Raw genomic sequence first — 22,247 nt, 5'->3', positions numbered from 1 at the left:
TGAGTGGTAGTAATGCCCCTCTCGATCTAGAAGCCACGCTTCTGGCTATGCAACCAAAGGTGGCGTTGGCCCTCTTGACCACCACATCACACGGCTGACTCATGTTCAGCCTGCAGTCAACCACTGCCCCAAGGTCCCTTTCACAAGTGCTGCTCTCCAGCCACTTGTCCCCTAACCTGTACTTATGACACCCATTCCGATGCCCCAAGTGCAAGACCTTGCACTTATCCACATTGAACGCCATCCTGTTGTCTCCTGCCCACTTCCATAGTCTCCAGGTCCTTTTGGATCTGGAGTACCAGCTCCTCAGTTGTGACCACTGCCCCGGTTTTAGTATCATCTTGATCAGCACCCCTTCTTCCATGTCATTGATGAAAAGATTAAACGGGATCAGCCGCAGGACAGAGCCCTGGGGGACCCCGCTTGTCACTGGCCACCATCCCGATGATTCCGCACCAATGGTTACCCTCTGCTTTCGGTCAGTCAACCATGCCCTAATCCACCAGACAGTGCTTTGGTGTATCCCAAAACTCCTCAGTTTCTCCACCAGGATATCATGGGGCACTTTGTCAAAGGCCTTGCTGAAATCCAGGTCAACCACATCCACTGCACCCCCTCCATCCAGCCACCTCGAAACCTTGTCGTAGAATTCCACAAGGTTTGTCTGGCAGGACCTGTTTTTGCGGAAGCCGTGTTGTGTGGCCGCCAGCCTCCCTTCCCTATCTAGCATCACTAGATCTCTCGCTATTATGAGCCTCTGGAACTTCACCCATTCTCCATGAGGCCTCAAAAATGGAGGCCAGCAGGCGTGAGAGGACCCTTGCCAACTCTCGAAGTACTCTCGGGTGTAACCCGTCAGGGCCTGGCGCCTTTGTAATGTCCAATGCCCTGAGGAGCCCCTCGACTTCAAGGAGGGTGACTATAATCAGTGCCCCTAAGTCCCCGGCCTCATCTAATCTCCCATGCAGATCTCCCCCGTCCTGCTTTGGGGAGAACACAGAGGCAAAATAGTCATTTAGCATCTGTGCCTGTTCCCTCATATCAGTCACTGGATCTCCTTCATCCTTATTCAGTGGTCCCACCACTTGTCTCCCCTTCCTCTTCCTATTTACATGCTGAAAGAAGCCCTTTTTGTTGCTCTTGATATTCTTGGCAAGTCTCAGCTCATAATCAGCCTTAGCCTTGTGAAGAATCCTTCTGCAACGGGCCTCCTCCTCCCAGTATATCCTTTTGTCTATTTGCCCCAGTTCCCATTTCCTACGGAGGCTCCTCTTGCGTCTAATCCCTCTGACCACCTCCTTTCGCATCCATGGCGGCGCTCTCCTCCGCCTCCCCCCATTACTGACTAGAGGTATCGTCAAGGCTTGCGCCTCCAAAACCTCCCTTTTGAGTGCTATCCACCCCTCCTCAACTTGCTTACCTTCCAGTAACCTGTCCCAGGAGACTTCCCCAGTCTGGCCTTCAGTTGGCCAGAGTTGGCCCTCTTGAAGTCCCAGCTTCTAGTGCTCGACCTGCTGCCCGTCCGCAGTCCCCTGATCTGAAAGCAAAGGATGGAGGGATCACTCGCATCCAGAGCTCCCCTAATCTGTACTTCATCTATCAGCTCCTCCCTATTGGTCAAGACCAAGTCAAGGATGTTTCCCCCCCTCGTCACCTCTTGGACCCTCTGTGTGAAAAACCCTCCCTCTATAGCTTCTAGGAAGCGACGTGACCTGGCCGTCACTGTTGAGTGAGTCTCTCAACTAATATCCGGGAGATTGAAATCTCCCATAATTACTGTGTCTCTCCCCCGAGATATCCTTAGAATCTGGCCTGTCAGGACATCATCCAGGGTCTCAAGTTGACCTGGAGGGCGATAACATACCCCCACTGTCAGGTCTCTTTCCCTGTCAAAACCCCTAAGTTCCACCCAGACTGCCTCTACCGAATCCCCATCTGTGCTGCATTCTATCTCACTGCATCCTGTCCCTTCCCTGACATATAAAGCCAAGCCCCCACCCCTCTTTCCCTTTCTGTCCTTTCTAAAAAGGTGATACCCTTCTATGTTCACGTTCCGGACTTGCCTTTCATCCCACCAAGTTTCTGTGATCCCCACCAGGTCATACCCTCCTATTCCCAGGAGAGCTTCAAGCTCTTCCTGCTTATAACCCATGCTCCTAGCATTGGTGTACATGCACTTCAACTCTTTCCCACCGCTTCCTTTCCTTGGAGTTCCCAGCCTCCTCCTTCCTCCCATCCTCCCTGATACCTGGCCCTCTCTGTAGGAGTCCTGTCAGTCCCTGCAGTGCCTCTAAAACCCTGCTCCCAGAGCCCTGCTCCTTTCCCCACACTTGTTCGGTGCAGACACATTTCTGGGGGCCTGACCCCCGCCCCCCCGGGCTCAGTTTAAAATCTTTCGGACAAAGCTCACTAGAGCATCTCCAAAGGACCTTTTCCCCATCCTTGTGAGGTGTAACCCGTCCCTTGCCAGAAGTCCATTGGCAAGAAACCGGGTGCCGTGGTCAAGGAACCCGAAGCGTTCCTTCTGGCACCGCACCCTAAGGCAGTCGTTCACCTCGGAGACCCTCCTGCCCCTTCCGGGCCCAAATCCCCAGACCAGTAAGATCGACGAGAAGGCCACTTGGGCCTTTAGCTCCCTGAGTTCCTTCCCGAAGGCCTCGGAAGTCCCTAGTGATCCTGACCACCCCCTGCCTGGCCACATCTTTTGTGCCCACATGGATCACCAGGAGCGGCTGGTTGACCCCCGGAGCGAACAAAACGCTCCACTCTGTCCTTCACATGCTGGATGCGTGCGCCCGGCAGGCAGCAGACCTCCCTTGTCTCCAGGTCGGGGTGGCACACCGCCGGCTCAGTGCCCCTCAGCTGGGAGTCCCTGACAACGATCACCTGCCGCCGTGTCTTCCCGGTGGCGGCGGGCGGCCGTGCCCTGGCCCTCGCCTCTCCTGCAGCGGCCCCCTTGCCACTTGTCGTCGTAGGCTGGGGGTCCTGCTGGTCCCCCGAGGCCTCATCAGCCCCAGCCTCCCAAGTGGAGAGAACCTGCTTCCCGGCTCCAGATCGGCAGCAGGAGAGGCCTCCTGTGGGTGACATGCCTTCATGCCGCCCCGGCTGTTCTTCCCATGACCCCCCCCCCAACCCTCTGTCTGGAGGGAGACTTAAAGGCCATCTGGGCTTACACACCGGGCCCTGTTGCACACGTGCTCTGCTCTGGGGGCCCATCTGGGCGCAGGGAGCAGGGCCACATGGCGAGAGGAAGCTGGAGCGCAACATACAGATGTTGCCTTAATGGTCACTGCTCCTGAACAAAGGAATTTCAAAAGCCGTTACGCGTGTGGAGTCCATCAAGAACCCTGCTCTGTTCCCTGTCGAGTGAGTAAGGACAAAGGTGGTTGGTTTGGTTTTAGTCCCTTAGTCCAAGGTGTCAGTGCAATTAGCCAGCAGCTGGGAACGGCACCAGTGGAGCAGCGGTTAAGAGTGCTGGACTCAAGCCGCCCGGGAGCCAGCTGGGTGAGGCTGGGCCAGTCCCAGACTCTCAGCCCAGCCTGCCTCACAGGGCGGCCGTGGTGGAGAGAAGACGGGGGGCAGCAGGAAGAGAATGAGGCAAGCTGCTTTGTGTTCTTTAAAAGAGAACGGGTGGGATATAAATCAAATATCCTGTGGCGCCAGAGCAGAATGGAAGCAAAGGGTGGCTCAGCAATCCTTCCAGAGACTGGGGACCAGGGTCCCATCAGGGCCCAAGTTCAGGGCCCCACTCAACTGGTGGAAGATTTAGGACAGAGAGAAGGGCCGTGTCCGACTGGTGGTTTCCCACAGGTTGCGAACTGGTCACTGGGTGAACCGATTGCTGGACATGATGGGCCCTTGGGTGCGATGCTTGCCCGAGAGCAGCAGCATCACATCCGCTGCGCACGGATGCAGTTCCACATGCAAAACCAACTTCATGGGAAAGGCAGAGTAATGTTTATTTGGGGACAGGCAGGTTGATTTTTACACAGCATTTTGCTGTTTTCTGCTTTTTGTGCTAAATACAATGCCGTAAAAACATTGGCCAAAATCCAGGTTGGCTCCTCCTGGATTCAGCGCCCCTGCATTATTGGAAGTACCAATTGTGGGTGACAAGTTTCAGCTCCCTGCATAATTGTCTTTTATCGCTGAACCAATATGATGCGCAGGGTCCCAGCCAAAAATGGACTAATGAACCAGAACACGGTTTTGCCCCATCAGTGGAGTGCCTCATTGTTACCTATTTGGGAAGGGGTCCGGGATATACCCGTAACGCAGCAACAACTGTTTCAAGTAGATTTGGTGTCACAAGGTCTCTCTCTCCGAGCTTCATTAAATCAGCCTATTGCTAGATACAACCCAGTCAAGCTTTTCCTCTCCTGCAATGCCCGGTGGCAGCTTCCTCAGATGATTCTTGCGATGGAAAGTTCTTTAATATTCAAGGATACAAATTATCTTTTGAATTACTTTCCTATCTCTTTGAATTCAATGCAAGGTCAATGCAAATAGGTTTCCCAGGTCCTTTTTATGGCTAAAAGACCAATACTACAACACTGGAAGAAAAAAAGTATTTGACATAACATGACCGTGGGTGAAGGGTTTAACGTGAGGTTTGATTTTTGGACAAGTGGCTTTTGCATGCAATTTGGAAATTGGATACTTTGTGGCTTTGGGGGCTGCCTTTGTTGAAGTATATGACTTTTCAGTCATAGTAGAATGTTCTGTCATATATTCACCCATGGGGTATATAATGTGTGTGTAATTAGTGCTTCAGTCCTATCCAAAATTGTGACGTTTAGGGGCAGCTCCAGTCATGGATCCTGCAGGTGAGTCCACATGGCTACTTTTCTTGCAGGAGCAAATACTATGAAGGGCCAACCTTGCAGGGAGGCGGCACACCTGCAGCCAGGGGGAGTGTGGGCGCATCCCTGGGGTGATACCAGACTGGGCACTTCACTGATTTGCTTCTCACAAAAAATATTTTCCTGAAGATGTGCTTAGGAACCTGAGCTGCTACCAACTGGCTAATTCACTGAGATTCCATTTTATGACTGAGTCAGACTAAGCCGCAGCTTTCATAGCCAAACACCTGGCTAAATTTTTGAAAGTTCCTTTCCTCCCATTTTTTGTACCGCAAGGCCTGATGAAGAGGTCTGGAAAACTCAAGTGCTGCAGAATTTTGGTTGTCTCTTGTAATGACCCAGATTGGGAGCATCGCTGCCCATTTTGGAAACAAATCCCTGGGCATCCGCCATACTGACCCAGCAGGACTCGCTCCGCTGCCCTGTCCTCACGTCTAGGGGAGGCTCAGCGGCCCTGCATCGCCCCTCACGAATTGCAGCAATGAACCTGGATCCAAGATTGTCGGACACAAAAGGCGTTGCTACACTCTTCCCGTTTAATAGACATTGTAAAATAAAAATCTGGAATTCACCAACGTTCACTAGTGACAGACAGTGCAATTTCTAGACAAGGTACAATTTTGGTAGCCTGTTCTGTTCAACTTTTTAGAGACAGAGACAATCACTGCTTTCTTCATAATACAATGAATCAAAGACTACATTCAGTCATCGCAAGTCGATACCCTTCTAGTAAAACAGATGCACAAAATAGCTCAATATTGGATTAGTCTGTTTTTAATTTTATAAAAAAATATATATGGATTACTCTAAATGATTGTTACAGGATCAAGTTCTCGTTTTGCTATCCTTGTGCACATTATGTTCAGACCATTCATCTTTATGGCAACTTGGAAGCATTTATACAATATGCAAACACTCAACATGTTAAATGGAGAGAAAAAAATATAATGTGCTTTAAATTTGAATCTCTGCCTCCCTACCAGAGATAGTTTTTTGGTTCTTCAGGTACTTCAAGCCATATAAATATATAGATATACAGATACAAAAATAGAGGGGAAGGTCCTCTTTTCAAACAAGCAGCCTAAGAAGGCTCCATCAAGCTTGCTGCAGGCAGGCACTGCCTTGAGTTAAATATATACCTAAAATATTTGTTCTTTATTTTAATACAAATTTGTTAGTTGGCAGCAGCCCTTTCTCCCCATGGCAGCAATTTTCCATCGGGGTAAGGCATAATGAAAAGTCATCACCGATTTCCTCTTTGCAGGAATGACCAAACAGATTTGTGAGCCAAAGAAAATGGCCCTAACAGTGGTCCTTAGATACCACTTAGCAATTTTACAGAAATCGTTTAAAATGAAATCTGGAGCACCTACAATCTACAGCCAGCCCACGTGCTTCACTTCCCATTTGGCTATAAACTCTTGGTATCCTCCAAGATTAAGTTTCCCTGTGAACTTGTGCAGGACGAGAGGCTGAGAAGACAATAGCCAGGCCCAAATGCTGCTCCTGCAGAAAAAACGAATTTCAGCAGGAGACGCGCATGGCCAAACGTGAAACCGGTTTGGAGTTTCTGGAAGATTCTTACCAAAATAGGCTTCTTTTGCAGCAGAAACAAAGTTCAGAAAGCCTCCATCCCAGGACATGTTCGTGTAATACCTACCTACTAACCTATCTTGTTCCATGGATGTTAAGAATACTTTCCTCATTGATTAAAGCAGAGCTTTGCACTCTGCGTGCTCTGGAATGGCCCTTCCACCTGTCCCGATGAAAAGAACCAGCAACGAACGGCAGGGGGTCAAATGCAGCCGTGGTGCTGAGAGCTTAGTGGCAAGCATCCGTTAGCAGCCTTCTGCTACAGCTGAGCTTTCGCACGTTCCAGTTCCCCCTCAGCAGTCCAGAAATGACTACCCCTCCTTGGACATCCTTCCCGTTTGCAGCCTCTGTTCCCCACTGTAGAGCACACCTCTCTTTGCCCACACACAAGTATTAACAGTACGATGTACGCAGAATCCCTGCTTTTCTTTGCAAAACGATATAAGGAAACAGATGCAGAGTCTGCAAAAAATAGGAGGTCACACCAGTTACGAGGCGAGGTAAAGCAAAGGTGCAGTTTCACTGACAGAAAAATAATTTAACTCCCAAACATGAGAAAGAAACGTTGCAAGCCTTCGTGAATGGGGGAAGAGGAGATCTTTGGGGTGACTCTTATTTACAGAAGCAGCAAACCCCGGGGCAGTGCAGTGTTGGTTACCGGACAGACAGACACTGTTAAGTCAACAAAGCTGCGAGGTATATCTAACGCCAGAGAGGAAGGGCAAGCTGGAAGACAGAACCATCTCCGGAGCCTCCAGTATTCCCAGGTGCCTGCTTAAAGCGAGGGAACGCCTTCTGCAGGTCTTTTCAATGGCCACAAGCCCCGCCACCCTTTTGCAAGCACTGGGCATCCTGAGAAAAGCATGGCCTGTGCTTTGGAAAGGAATTGCCAGGGCTCTTTCAAGAAGCAACGCCGCCTGGACATCAAAGAGGTCTGCCTTGTTTGCATTTTTCTGCTTGTGCTAACACGAAGGTTTGGAGAGAAGACAAAGGCAGTGCCTGCTGGGTGCCAAGGGACAGAGGGCGTGCTTGCTGCCGCCACCGCCGCACGAGGCCCAGCAGCCCCGGAGGGGCAGGAGAGAAATCGGCTTGGAACCGGAGGGGAAAGGGGCACCGAGGACACCGCAGTGAGCTTTCGTGCCTCGATTGGCACATGTAGGCATGCCGGAGGGTTAAAGGAACGCCGTGGTCTCGGCGACCGCATCCCAGAGGAGGAGGAGAGTGGGAGGCAGCCTGTGGTGACTCATGGCCCAAGGGGAGGGGAACAAATCCAGGGCTCCAGCTTCTCGGGACCAGCCCTTTAGTGCTGGCCAGCCTCCCGGATCCGGCACGCCACGGCGGTGATGAGCGCTGCGCCTTTGCCACTGCCGTCTTCGGACTGCAGGAAGGTCACCTCACACTTGGGCGAAAGTTGCTTCACGGTTTCGTTCATTATGGTGGAGAAGCTGCAGACAAAGCGGGGAAAGTGAGGGTCATGCAAAAGCGGCCCCCAGGTTTTCTCCTTTGCGGCTCTGTTCCCTGTTAGTCCCTCTTTTATGCTGTTCTTAAAAGCATGCACAGCTTGCATTCCTTTTCTGTTTCCCTTTCCTGCACTTACCTTGGCAATCATAAAAACTGCAGGCCTTCTAATCCTAAATTTGTCCATAGGCAATAAGGAAGAATTGCAAAGAAGCTTTGCTCCTCTTTGCTTCTTACTACTCCCAAACATACAGATTCAAAAGCGACCCTTGCACTTTGTTTCATACAACGCTCTGTGAGCCACCTTGCCTGCTGCAAGCTTGCACCGGTGCAGGCAGTCCAAATCCTGTGAAAACTGAGAGGGGTCGCTATTTTGCTTCCAGCGCTCTTGACAGGGAAGGTATAATGGGGATTCTAGTGGGGAACGAGGTTGAAATGCCTCCGTCTACCCACAGCCCCTAAGATTTCCCTCCCGTGCATTTTCACTCATACCATTCCAGCGGTTGGGACTAGAAACTCGCTTGGAATCGAGCATGGGACACAAGCAAGCACTTCCCCCAGTCCAGCTTCTTTCCTTGTGGCCAGCCAGCACTGAGCACACCTGCATGGAATCACAGCTTGTGCGACAGTGAGGTTTGCACACAAAACCCTCCACAGAGCGGGGCATGCGGTGGCCGCATGCGGGAGCCGTGGCGCCTCGTTGCCCACACACAGCGCATCTCTTTCCACCTCTGCCCCCCAGCCCTGGGCAACCTCCCTGCAGTGCAGGACTCACTGTGGGTGCAGCTTGTAGAGGGTGCCGTCCACACCAACGGTGACCTTGAAGAAGTCCAGTCCGCGGTTTTCCCGGATCTTGTCCACCACGGCCGCCATCCCCGCTCCGCAGAGCTGGGCGGCACGCCGGGCGATCACGGTGCACACCTCCTTCACGATGATGCTGTCGTCGCACGTGCTGTCCAGGCCCAGGTGCTGCAAGATGGATCGCACCTGGAGCAGGGCGAGGCGGTCGCTGGAAGGACAGACGGGGCACTCAGCTCAGGGACATGCGGGCAGGGCAGGGGCCAGCTTGCTTGCCACCACCAAGCAGCGGGACGGGGGCTGCCCCTTGTTCCGGCCTCCAGAAATTAAGAGGCACTGTGCAGAAGTAACAATGGGCGGCGGATGCGAAACACTGCAGAGGCGCCTCGACTAGTGTTGGAGCAGGTAAGCGCCTGCCTGGGGACTCTGTTCGAAAAACCAGGAACCACACACTCCGAAGACTGGCCTGGCCAGTGCACTGGAATAAGGTCAGCGCTGCGTATTTCTGGAAGGCACAGTGGCAGCTCAGGGTCTGGGATCGGATCTTGTTCTGCCCAAAGGGGCACCACCAGGAGCTCTTCAGCGAAGGCATTTATTCCTGCCATTCATGCACATTTTATGGGGGACCCCTACTGCAGGTAAGTGGGCTTCAAAAAGAAGAAGAATGCAACAGCACTCGAAACGACCGGGGGCACAACAGCCAATTGCGACCTGCAGGCACTCGCCGCGGAACCCACGGCGTGCCCGCAGGAAGAGTCCAGAAATGAGGGCAGCCGGGTTGATGCACACCAGCAAGTCCATCCTGGGAACTGTCGCCTCCCGCAGCAGCCGGTCTTCCGTAAGGGAGGTTCCTCTCCACCCCTCCTTTGAGACCGAATACTGTGCCTTTTAGGCAGGAACGGGGTGCTTGTTGTTCCTGGGGAGACATGGTTCCCATTCAGCTACTGTGAGAATTGCAGCTTTGCTCAGAGGGCAGTTTTTTGGCGGGGGAGACGATGTCGTGATGCCAATCAAAAAGTGCCGATTCACACAATGCCTTAAGCCTCCCTGCAAATCAGTCAGCCTGCGATGGCAACTGACAGAACCCATGGTGCACCTGACAAACAATGGACCGTGTGCTCTCTGGTTTCCCAGCCTGTGGCCCTCTATCTTCCAGGTGACTCTGACCTACATCCCAGGAGACTTTGCAGCGGGACCAATCCTCTCTCCTTGTTCCGGCCCTTCCCCATTTCAATTATTCTCTTTTTTTGTTCTGCTTTCTCAGTACTTGAAAATGCATCCTTTTCTACTAACAACATTTGATCAAATGATTTTAAAACCAGATGAAAAAATGATTAAAAGATTGTATAATTTTCTTTTGGACATGAAAATGGAAGATGAACAAGCTAAGGAAACTATAACATGGGCACAAAATTTTGGATTTTTGATTCTAAGTTACACAAATGGAAAATGCTGTGGGAAAGAAATATTAAGATAACCTTAGCAATTTCATATAAAGAAAACCTTTATAAAATGTTTTACAGATGGTATATCGCCAAATTAGCGAAAATGTTTCCAAATCTGTCAAATAGATGTTGGAAATGTAAACACCAACCTGGTACTTTTTATCATATATGGTGGACTTGTGTTAAGACAAAAAAATATTGGGTTATTTTTCCTCATACACAAATGGCTTGAGGAAATGCTACAAAAACCTTTAACATTTAAACCTAAAGTTTTTTTTATTATGCATTATTCCTGATGACTTTGATAAACAAGCTATATATTTGATTTTACACGTAATTACTGCAGTGAGGATTGCATTTGCCCAACATCGGAGAAGTGAAGAGCCACCTACCAAAGAGTTGATTTTAAAAAAGATTTTGGATTATGTGGGTATGGACAGATTGACCTTGTCTTTGAAGAAGGAAGATAAGTACTTCTCTCAAACTTGGAACTCTCTTTATTACTGGTTAGAGAAACGGGACGATGCGTGGAATTGAATATGGTTAGAGTAAGTCAGCCCAGTATGTCCGATGTCTTGAGTAATTGTTGTTTTAGTTTTAGATTTGCAGAGACAATAATAAAATTTGGAAAAAAGAAAATGCGTCCTTTTCTCTCTGCTAGGTTTTCACAAGCACACACCTGCTGCTATCTGGCCTAAGGGAGGGAGCTAGCGCTCCGTACGAGAGGCACACTTTCAGCTTCTCTCCTTCTGAAGATGCTCAGAGGAGGCACCACCAGAGGGAAAGCCTCTGCGCAAGTTCCCTTGACAGCCCCGTGCTGCAGCAGGGAGCACGGATGGGGCAGCCCTGAGGAGAAAGGGGAGGCGGCCCACCATATGAAAAGAGCACGGCGCAACCGCCTGGGGGAAAGCACCAGTGTGGGTGTGACACAGACCGGCAAAGCAGCGCTCAGGGAGTGCAGGGTGTCCCCGTCTGGCCGCACTGGAGCGCCGCCTGGCACGAGAGCCCACTGGCCACCAGGCGGCCGCAGCCGGACGCAGAAAGCAGGCAGTGGCAGGCCGCACGGGGCTCAGCCGTGCGCGCCGGCCCAGCGGCCACAGTCCCCGTGCACACCCCTCCCCGAGCTGGCCGCGGCGCCAGGGGCCCGGGCACACCCAGGGCACCCTGCCCACGCCTGAGCTGCCCTGAGAAAAGCGCCCTCCATCCCGGCTGCAGGCCTTTGGCAGGGGGCCAGCATGCCGGGGGATGTGAGCGGGGGTCAGCCGGCCCCCTGCACCGCTTCAGCCCTCACAGGCTCGGGCTGTGCTCAGCCCCCAGGGGTTCACCTCCCCTAGAAGGTCTGGCCACCCGAGGGTCGATCCGACGCGCCCCGGTTCAGTGGGGCCAACCAGGTCCGCCACGCCAAGGAACCGCCCCAGGGGAGCCCCCGCCTCCTTCACAGGGCGGCTCCCACGGGCCTCCGGGGATGACGTCCTTCTGCAGCCTCCACTCCCAAGTCGACGCTCACCTCTCAATCTGGGAAAGGAACTTTGTCTCGAAAATCCCCTTCGTCTTCAGCCGCTCGGAGATGCGCCCACGGAAGAGCAGCCCGCGCTTGGTGAAATCGATCAGGATGTTCCGCACGATCTCTCCCAGGTACATCCCGCTGATCATCTTCTCAAACCTGAGGCACAGAAGGCGACGTGTGTCGTGCGAGCCCCGTCCGGCGGGTGGGTGACGGCCCCGAGCCAGGAAGGCTGCCTGTGAACCCTCTGAAGGCGCTGACACGAGCCGTGAAAGGCACAGACTGTGGCCAAGGCCACAGCCTTGTCTCCAGGACTCGGGCCCACAGTCCTGACCACAGCCGTGGGACCTCCTGCGTGTGCGCAGACTCGCGTGAGTCCTTCAGGTGTGCGTGAGCCACGCCTGAAGGAGCGAGGGCAGGGCACTCCCCCCTGGGCGTCCGCCAACCTTTGTCTCCCGGGGTTGAGAGAATTTTCATCCACCACGGCATCGAACTCCGTCCGGAAGTCGTCCAAGCAGCCGTTGTCGCCGAAGGCCCCCCACTCCATGTTGATGCACATGCGGCCCTCCTCGCCCGCCACCAGCTCCACGTTCCTCATCTCCTCCATGTAGCAGGCGTTGCTGCCTGTCCCTGCGATCCACAAAGGGAGCCACGTCACCCGCTGAAGGAGGAGCGCCAGGCACAGGGCCAGCCCCGGCCCCCCGCCTTTCCACGCCTGATGTGAGAAGGGTGAGGCGCCACTCCAGAAGGGGGCCCAGTGGACCAGTTCCCACGATCAGGCCGCCCAGCTGGGCCTCCTCCGACGGCAAGGGGCCGGGGGACGGGCACGTGGCCACTTGCGAGATCCACGCTTCCCGAGCCCAGCCTGAACGTGGCAAAGGCACACGCTGCAGTCAGCCACGCCTCGCTCTGGCCGCTGCTCATGCAAACGGGGTCGGGAAGGGGCGAAACCGCTCCCCCCTTCAGGCCTCCAGCCAAGGAACGCAAAGCTACTAGAACGATGGACAAGGAACGAGCCACATTCTTTTTCTTTGCATGGTATTTTTTACATTCGTTACAGGAGGGATATAGCCAGGTTGGAGTCAGTGCAGCGCAGGGCCACAAGGTTGGTGGCCGGTTTGCAGGGGATGCCGTATGAGGTGAGACTGAGGGAACTGGGTCTCTTCAGCCTGGAGGAGAGGAGACTCAGAGGGGATCTGTTGGCGACATGCAGGTATGTGAGGGGGTGTCACACGGAGGTGGGCAGAGACCTGTTCTCCCCTGCAGAGGAAGGCAGGACGCGCTCCAAGGGAGCCAAGCTCAGGGAACCCAGGTTCCCTTTAGGTGTCAGGAAGCCCTTCCTGACAGTCAGGACCCCGAGGGGGTGGAATGGGCTTCCACAGGAGGTGATTGAGGCCCCATCGGTGCGGGTGTTCAAAGAAAGGCTGGACATCCACATGGTGGGCATGTCGTGAGAGGAGCCGGCTGGAGCCGGGGGTCAGACTAGATGGCCCAGGAGGTCTCTGTTTCTATGTTTCTATGCATTTGGTATTTTAATACATTTTATTATTTTTTAATTAACACTGTCTGCATTTAGTTTTTTCTGGTTTATTTTGATGCATGTGCCACAGACCCTGTTGCTCCATGCCTGGTTTCTGACCCGTGTTTTTGAAGCATGGAATTGCCCAAGCCTTTTGCCAGGGCACATGCGAGCTGTGGGTGGACAGGCATGCAAAAACGAGGTGAGAGAGTGCCTGTGAACCATGGAGGTATGGAAAGGGAGGACTACAGTGCTGGAGGAAAGGTTTTGCCAGCGGACATCATTAAACCTGAATTTCCCACTGCACAAGCATAGCAGAGGGACCTTAGTCCCTCAGGCTTAGAAAATGAAAAAGCAAGCACCTAGTCCTTATGATAACCTGTGATCAATGCTCAAAGTAATTCCAGAGGCCTACGGGGCTGAATGGGACTGCCAGAGGTAGCAACATGAAGTCTTTGCGGTCATGCACACCCCCCCCCCACCACCATGCACCTCCCAAAGGGCATTGGGAACACACTGGGGAAAATCAGCAGACATGGGCAGCTTAGCTTTATTCATCTCGAACAGCCTTGAGTTCACAAACTTGGGTGGTTTTCTATGTGGAGAGCGCACAAAGCCAAAGAATACCCCTTCTTAAGAAGCGAGCTGTAAAACTTACCCACAATGAGCCCAACTTCGCAGAATGGATCCTCGTACCCGCAAGTCATCATGGTGCCCACGGTGTCGTTCACAATGGCAACCACGTCCAGGTCAAACTCCTGAGGAGCACAGAAGCAGCTGCTCTTAGATACCCTGGCAAACCAGCGCCTCCCCCAGATCCTGGGGGCAGGGGACCCACAGCACAGATGCGGTGTGGGGAACTCGGGATCCCATGCGCACCCGTCTGCGCTGCAGCTGGCAGGGGCAAGGTTTGCTGACCAGGAGAGCCTTCTTTTTCCTTTCTGAACCCCCTTGTCAGTTTTCTGATCACAGCAAGGTAACTGCATCAGCAGACCCAGACCTGCCCCTTGGGCCAACTGTGCCTCCGGGTTTGTATCCCCCGGGCTCCTCGGGGAGGAATTTCTTTTCCGCCAAAGGCCCTTGCGAGCGCATGACTCCTGGCGCCTGACACGGACGCACCTCTCTCCTGCGAATGGCCTCTTTCAGCAGGCCCACCACATCCTCTCCTTCGCAGCCAGTAGCGTTGAAGCCTTTGGTCCACTGTACCAGGATGCCCTTGGGGTGACACAGAGGCAAGACGAACGGAAGCGCAAGGTCAGAACGCATACGCGATGGAGGAAGGAGCGGTGCCTGCACGCGCTCGCAGTGCTTCGAAGGGCACCAGCAGAGCTGCGCAACCCACTCCGAGCCTCGCTGCTCCAGGGTGTCCGGAAGCCCCGCGCTGGGGTTGCGCAACCCGGAGCCCCAGCCCGTCCCACCCACCCGCCCGCCTTGGGTGCGCTGCTGATTTGTGGCGACCAGTTCAAGGCACGCTTCCCAAATGCAGCAAAGCGCTTTCTCCCAAGACATTTGGTCCTGCTCAGATGGAAGCACGGCCACTTCCTGCCATCTTCGGCCAAATCACATGGAAAATAATCTGCAGTGATGCGTCAACATCTGTTTGTTTGTTTGTTTATAGCTTTTCTAGGCCACCCCTTAGCGTGGCCTCAGGATGGTTTAAGAATATAAAATAAAACACAGGGTCCTAATAAAATTTCCAAACAGCAATAAAACCCCTAATAAAACAATCAGATCTTAAAACATTGAGAAAATAAAGGGGTTTTAGCCTGGTGCCAAAAAGAACAAAGTGACAGCGCCACACAAACCTCTCTGGGGTGTGTGTTGCACAGTCGTGGCGCCCGCACTGAAAAGGCCCTTCTCCGGGTAGCCACCCTCCTGCTCTCCTTCAAGGAGGGCTCCCAGAGAAGGGCCTCTGCCCCAGAGCTTAAGGGGTGGGCAGGGTTTACCGCCCTCCATAAAAGCACAAGCTATTCCTGACAGGCCTTGTGCGATTGCCCAGCTTCAGATTTTGGCCAGGATTTCAGATGCAGAAGTGATCCGGGAAGGCGCTGTTCTGGCACACAGCACTGCTCTGGGGGCACGAGCCTTCCAAGCAAGATGGCCACGCCGCCAGAGGGTGCGGGTCTGCAGGATGTGTGGGGGGGGGGCATGAGGAGGGCTGGCATTCTCCACGGGAGGGACTGGGCCCTGGCAGGAGGACAAGTGCCACAGACTTCGCTGGACTCCCCGACTCAGCACGGGGAAGGGCCTTGCAAGGGCTTCCTGCACCGCTTGGCGCATCTTTGCCTGAGCACCCTGCTGAGAAGCAAAATGGCATCTCCAAGAAGCTGAATGGAACGGATTGATCTCTGAACTGAAAGTATTTGGAGCCAGGCTGCTCCCTGCCCCCGTCCTTTTTCAAGATCCCGTTTGCAGAAGGTTTTCTGCCATTTCTCAGTATACCATTAACGTGGCAAGAGCGAGCCACTATGGGTTCATGCACTGCAAACATCCCTGAATGTTTCCCCCAGCAGAACAGCAAATGTTTTGGACTGGGCAGCGTGCCATGCCCAGGATAAGCGAAAGTGGAGGAGTGAATGTGAGAGAGAAACCAGCTGACGCTCACCTCGTCCAGGCTGTTTTGCTGACAAGGGAAGGAGAAGGTGAATCCAAGAGGGAGCGACACCCCTTTCATTCCCATGTATTCCAAGAAGTCGGAAATGCAGTGGACGATGTGATCGAAGAGCTGGAAAGCGGGAAGGCCATGCATTGAACACAGCTACCGGCCAGACGGGGGATGCCTCTGCTGGCTGCGCAAACCCTCGTTCAGTGGCAAGCCGCACCTGCAGCACCGCCAACTCCCTCCCCGTGCTCTTGCTCACTGGCTTCCTCGCCGCAGGAGCGGGGGCACAGTCTAACCGGGACAGGGTTCCTTCTGGGGAAGCAGGATCCAATGCAGGATTTCAGCTAATTCTTGGGGTGCCGCCTGGCACGAGGGGCCTTCCACCCCTGCGCTGAACTCCCAGACACGCAGCAAAGCAGCACACAACTGTCATGTTCAGGTCCCAGGCTCGCAAATGAGGGCTGCCGTGCAGGGAAATGGTTTTCGGCTAAACCCGAGAGCACGCTTGAAGGGGCAGGCGAGGCGACGGTGGCCCAGGATGCCTTGGGGCGCGTCCGGGCCGGGCCGGGCCGGGCCGGGCCTCGTAGCTGCATCCTGCGTTGTGTGGCGCGCCCGGAGCAGCGGGTTGGGCTCGGTGCTCCACTGCACCCCTTCCAAGCCTAGGAGGCTGAGGGTTGGGGTGTGGGTGCCCACGGCCCTGCCGCATCTTGTGAGCTGCTTTGGGAAGGGGGCAAGAAACACATGCCCAGCCGTGCACAGTTACTTTACACAGTGTCAGACTCTGGTCCTGCTGCTCTTTCTCCTGCAAGTTTGCGCCCCCCCCCACCCCACCCCCGGAGCTCTCTCACCTCGTCTCCTGTCCCCTGCATGATTTCCTGGGGGATCGAGTAGATCTTGTTGTGCATCTCCACGCTGCGTCGCAACCCACTGCGTATGCGCACGAGCAGCACCCGGAAGTTGGTGCCCCCGAGGTCCAAGGCCAAGAAATCCCCTTTTTCTGAAACAGACGCGCATTGCCCTGAGAGGACCTGAACCGCCCCGAACGTCAGGGTCTGTTTCCGCGGGTGCCGACACAGCCTCGCAGCCGGCCCTCCTGGCCGTGCCTGGGATCCACTGGCCCAGCACACTGCAGCAGTACTGAGAGGGAGGGGCACGGAGCCCCCCAGCACTGGGCCAGACTGCCTGCAGTTAAAACACCCACAGGGCAAGCCGCGTGTTTCCGACCACAAGCAGGTGAAGGAAACCCACGCAGGCCCAGCGGCAGCAGGGCACTGGGGCAGACCTAGGGGGTGGCAAGCACGGCGGCTGCCTTGGGTGGACGCCGGGGCACCCAAGGTGGCGAGGCCATCTGCCCCAAGGGCCCAATCCACTGGGAAGGTCTCCTCCTCGAGGCCTGCTGCACGGGGTCCAGAAGAGAGACAAGGCCAGCAGAATGCAATCCCGGGTCAGCCGCACTCCGCCCCCTGCCCACCCGGTCCAACCTGCCACGCATAAACGGGGCAGGAAGCAAAAACGGGCTCCCCAAAAGGAGCTGCGCTTGGATTCCGCTTTGCGTCTGTGCCTCCCTCGCCCCTGCGAACGCCGCTCGTTTCAAAAGTCCCGCAGAAAGGGGGGCTTTCTCACCGAGTAAGACATGATGGACGCCAGCCACACACGTATCCCCCCCCTCGGCAGCAGGAGGGGGCTTCCAGACCAGAGCTGCTGAAGAGTGCCAGCTGTGGCAGTCGGCGTCACAGGCGCCGCTACCCGGAGCCAGGGATGCTTCTCGGCTCGCACGGAGCCCCCGGCAGCCTGCGCGGTCCTTCCCCTCCTTTCTGCTCTAGCCCCGCAACGACCCCGAGGAGCCGGCGAGGCGCCATAGAGCTGGGATCTCCTGAGCCGCGGCCCAGTGCTCCGGCCACGGCGCGGCTCCGGCACTGCCAAGCGAGGCACTCCTGCCCAAGAGCGCAGCCGGGCCCCAGGCGCCCCAGGCGCGCTCACCTGTCCCGTCGGGGGTGGAGCACACGTAGGTGGGCAGCATCCTCACGGTGGCCTGGCGGTGGGTCTCCCGCGCCAGCCCCCGCCCCATCTCCTGCCGCATCCTCTGCTTGACCTCCAGCAGCTGCTTGGCGCTGAGCCGGAGCGGCTCCAGGATCTTCTGCCGGGCCTTGTGCTGGGCGGCCAGCCGGTAGGCCACTGCCGTGACCATGGCGGCCCCCTTGCCGCTCCCGTCCTCCGAGCGGATGAACCGGACGTCGCAGTCGGGCACGAGCCGGCGCACCGTCTTGTGGAGGCGGCGGGCGAAGCTGCGCGAGGCACCGGCGAGAGAGTCACACAGGGCACCGCAAGGAGGCTGCCGCTCCCCCGCAGCCCGAGCCCCGCTCAGCCAGCCCCTGCCCCGTCCAGGCCGCGGTGAGCACCTTGCGGGGCCGGGGGGCAGCTCGCCTCTGCCCAGTCACCTGTTCTTGCCGTCTCCCTCCTGCCAGAGGCTCAGGGGGGCGTACCAGGTCCTCACCCGCCTCCCCGTGGACGGCCCAGCACTTACTGTGGGTGCTTCTTGTACACGGTGCCGTCCACCCCGACGGTGGAGCGCAGCCGGTCGAGGCCCTTGTTCTCCTTGATGCGGCGCAGCACGGCCGCCAGCGCAGCACCGCAGAGGTTTGCCGAGCGGGTGGAGACGATCTCGCAGATGCGCTGGGTGGCCACGCAGTCTTCGTCCGAGGGCTCCAGGCCCAGTTTCTCCAGGATCTCCCTGGCCTTAGAGAGGCCCTCCGTCTCCCTGCGGGTGCAGACAGGGCCGTGAGGGCCCCCTTCCTGCCTAGCAGGAGGAGGCTGCACCCGAGGACCACTAAGCTGGCAGCGGCATGTGGCCCAAGGGGCTGGGCTGAAGCGGGACCCTGCTGGGGAGCCCTGCAGCCGGCCGTCCCACGGCCCCTCCTCACTTCCCAGGCCCACCTTGGCTGCCTGCCCCATGGCTGGACCCCACCGGAAGGGGTGGGAGGGCTTGAGGCGAGGGTGCTTGCGGCAGGACAGCCCAGGGCCCACCCAGCCCGTCGGTCTGCTCACACCAGTGGCCGACCAGCGCCCGTGGGAGGCCTGCAGGCTGCGCAGGAGCACGGCGGCCCGTTGCGGCCACGCATCCTCCCGAGGCCTCCCCGGTTCATGCCCACACTCACTTTTCAATGGCAGACACGTATTTGGTCTCGAAGTGCCCCGTGGTCAGCAAGTCAGTGGTGAGCCTCCCGTTGAACAGGAGCTCTTCCTTGGCCATCTTCACCAGGATGAGTCTGACCAGCTCGCCCATGTACATCCCGCTGATCATCTTCTCAAACCTGCAGTGCGAGAGCGAAGGGGAGCTTGGCCAGCGCACGACCAGGAACTCCGGCGGGCCAGAAGCCACCTGCCAGACGGGCAGTTTGCTGGCTCGTGACCCTGGGGAAGAAACTCCTTCGCCAGTGGCAAAGGAGGACATGCCTTCCGCCCGTGTGGGCCAAGCAGACATTGGCACACACTCCCTGCCCCACTCTCACACGGAGGGGGGCAGGGACCTGTTCTCCCCTGCGGAGGAGGGCAGGATGCGCTCCGACGGAGCCAAGCTCAGGGAACCCAGGCTCCATTTGGATGCCAGGAAGCCCTTCCTGACAGTCGGGAGCCCGAGGGGGTGGAATGGGCTTCACGGGAGGTCGTTGAGGCCCCATCGGTGAGGGTGTCAAAGATAGGCTGGACGTCCACATGGTGGGCATGTCGTGAGCGGAGCCGGCTGGATGGCCCGGGAGGCCCCTTCTGACTCGCTCTGTTTCTATGTGTCTGTTTCTCACGCCCCATAGAAAGTGGGTTGCAAGCGGGAGCAAACTTGGTCAGGCTGATGTGGAACTTGCTCCCCGCAACAGCTTCCGCAATGCAGGTGTCCATGTCCTGTAATGTCCGGAGGCGTCCATCTCATGCCTGCTGCATGGCGTGCCCAGATTCAGAACGCGCTTTTTCCGCAAGGGCCACCCGCAACAGAAGCCGCAGCGGGGGACGCTCTCGGCATCGAGCTGAAGGCTGGCAGTGGAAAGCCGAAGGTTGGCTGTCCGGGCTGCTTCCTTCCCCTCCCACCTGACACACAGAACCATTCAGGCCCTGCATTACACAGCGCCGAACGCGAGGGACACCCCTCAGTACTCGGCAGGCCCAAACGACTCCTGGCTCAGGACATTTAAGCTTGCTGCAGACGTCCCCCGAGAGAAAAGTGGTGCTGGAGGAGACCTTATTCTCAAGCGTGGGCTGGCCCTTCCCGGAGGCGGCCGGGGACCCTGCTACGCCATGCAACCTGCCCACTGGGCATGTGGAAGCGACACAGACCTTGCACCCAAAGGTGACATTAAAGGCACGGACCCAGCCCGGCCGAGGCGCTCTGCTTACAGCTGCTTGCCCTGGTTGAGCGATCCCATGTCGATGTCCTTGTCAAACTCCGTCCGGATATCGTTGAGGGACCCATCGTCTCCAAACGCCCCCCACTCCATGTTGATGCACATGCGCCCCTCGTCACCCTCCACGAGGTCAATATGGCGCATCTCCTCCATGTAGCAAGCATTGGAACCCGTGCCTAAGCACAGAGTGGGAGAAAGAGGCAGCTGAGGGGGAGCTGAAGGCAACAGGCACGTGCGACTCTCGGCCCTTCCTGCGCGTGACTTTGCCCGGCTGCCCGAGGCGATTGGCCAAATGAAAAATGCCAGAAGGGGCCAAATAGGAGCACCGTCCCCACGCAGAGGATCCTGCTAATGGCAGCTCGGAAGAGCTTCCGCGGGGCAAAGGCTGCAACCGAGCTGAGGGAAGCCTTCAGGCGGCCCAGGACTCCGAAGCCGTTGCAAGTTCCAACGACTCTGGGCCAGGGAAATCCCAACCCTGCGCGAACTCTGCATCCCCAGAGCCCTTACCGACAATGAGCCCGACTTCACAGTTGTGATCATCGTAGCCACAGGCCATCATGGTCCCAACAGTGTCATTCACCACAGCAACGACATCGATGTCAAAGTCCTGCAACACGGGACGTAGAGGAAAGCCGGCTGTCTCTTGGGGTGCCAGGCCTGCCGTGCCCCCGCCTCGCCCGCCCCGGCGCCAAGCTCCGCGGGAAGCAACGGTGGGCGGCACACAGGGCAGGTCCAGCCCTCCCAGCCCAGCCCTGGCCCCAAACCCGTTTCCCATCTGGCGCGAGGAGCAAGCCAAAGACCTGCGGGGTGCGAGTCCTCGAGGAACGCAGGCTGCGCGGAGGCGAAGGGGGCCAGGGAGCTCCCCTGTGACCTGGCTGAGTGTGGCCGGCTGCCTTGCGGGTGGGGATGGAGCAGCCATCAAAGAGCTTCGCTCAGACCCGGGGGCACCGGGGCCAAGAGATGCTGCTGCCGGAAGCAGGCTTCCGACGCTCCTCAAGGACGGGGGACCAGGCACCAGCAGCCGCTGCTTCGCGCCCTGCTGCCCACCGCCAGGAGCTGTGGGCGGACGGTGACCTGTGGCAGGGAGAGCCCTGCTCGGAACCCCCACGGATGGCGCAACCTCCACCGCAACCGTGAGCGCGCAGGGGACAGAAACTACTGCTATCTGCAAAGAGCGCGCTGGGGCGCTGCTCCGCCAGGCCAGCGCTGCTGTGTGACGTGGCCTGGCAGGCTCTGGAGACCATGGGAGACCACGAACCCTGCTCAGCGGGGGGGGCCGGGGCAGGAGCGCATCACCTGCCCTGCAGGCCCGGCCGCCTGTCTCCAGCTACAGCACCACAGGAAGCCACTGGCGCGGGGTGGAAAAGCACGTTTAATTACCCCTCGTCTTTTAATCGCTTGCCGTAGCAGGGAAACCACGTCTCTCCCTTCCACGCCACTGCACTTGAATCCTTTGGTCCACGTAATAAGGGTGCTCTGTCGGAGAAAAAGAAGGCCGAGCCGGAAGGAGTGATCTCCCAGGGAGGCAGCCGGCGGCGGGATCTGAGCTGCATTTCGGCCCAGGCTGACAGAGCTAGTTCTGTGTCGCGGCGGCTCAGCAGTCGCCCCCAGATCAGCCTCTTCTCCCCACTGAATGCCTCCTTCCACGTGCTGCGCTCCCTTGTGCTTTTATTTATTTGTTTGTGTAAAGTTTTTCTGTGCCATCCCCTTGCTACATGGCCTCGGGACGGCTCACATAAATGAATGAATGAATGAATGAATGAATGAATGAATGAATGAATGAATAACAATTACAGTTAAAACCTGGAAACACACTGGCTGCACATTTAAAATCTATAAATATTAAACATTATTAAAATACTGTTTGAATGAAAAGGTCTTGGCCTGGCGCCAAAAAACAACGACGGCACCAGGCGGACCTCTCTGGGGAGCGCATTCCACAGATGAGGCGCCACCGCAGAGAAGGCCCTCCTCCGGGTACTCTGCCGCCTGATGTCTCTCCCGGAGGGCTCCCAGAGCAAAGCCTCTGCCACCGACCTGAAGGGGCGGGAGGGCAAATATGGCCGCAGGCGTTC

General features: G+C 56.4%; 1 protein-coding gene across 2 annotated transcripts in view; it reads right to left on the bottom strand.

Moving 5' to 3' along the window:
* Positions 1–5,380: 5,380 nt before the first annotated feature.
* LOC123016795 (hexokinase-2) overlaps positions 5,381–22,247 on the bottom strand; it is a 36,550-nt gene continuing 19,683 nt past the window's right edge. For both annotated transcript variants that reach the window (XM_044417406.1, XM_044417405.1), the window contains exons 5-18: positions 21,553–21,648; positions 20,680–20,779; positions 20,165–20,348; positions 18,937–19,092; positions 18,306–18,539; positions 17,762–18,066; positions 16,630–16,778; positions 15,785–15,904; positions 14,299–14,394; positions 13,838–13,937; positions 12,107–12,290; positions 11,664–11,819; positions 8,689–8,922; positions 5,381–7,900 (exon numbers count right to left, since the gene is read on the bottom strand). In XM_044417406.1, coding sequence (XP_044273341.1) covers positions 7,756–7,900; positions 8,689–8,922; positions 11,664–11,819; positions 12,107–12,290; positions 13,838–13,937; positions 14,299–14,394; positions 15,785–15,904; positions 16,630–16,778; positions 17,762–18,066; positions 18,306–18,539; positions 18,937–19,092; positions 20,165–20,348; positions 20,680–20,779; positions 21,553–21,648 — 2,259 coding nt within the window. In that variant the 3' untranslated portion in view covers positions 5,381–7,755. The remainder of the gene's footprint in view (positions 7,901–8,688; positions 8,923–11,663; positions 11,820–12,106; positions 12,291–13,837; positions 13,938–14,298; positions 14,395–15,784; positions 15,905–16,629; positions 16,779–17,761; positions 18,067–18,305; positions 18,540–18,936; positions 19,093–20,164; positions 20,349–20,679; positions 20,780–21,552; positions 21,649–22,247) is intronic.

Source organism: Varanus komodoensis, unplaced genomic scaffold (assembly GCF_004798865.1).
Source record: "Varanus komodoensis strain SLA01 unplaced genomic scaffold, ASM479886v1 scaffold88, whole genome shotgun sequence".
Taxonomy (NCBI): Eukaryota; Metazoa; Chordata; class Lepidosauria; order Squamata; family Varanidae; genus Varanus; species Varanus komodoensis.
This window is presented reverse-complemented; position numbering and strand designations above follow the sequence as displayed.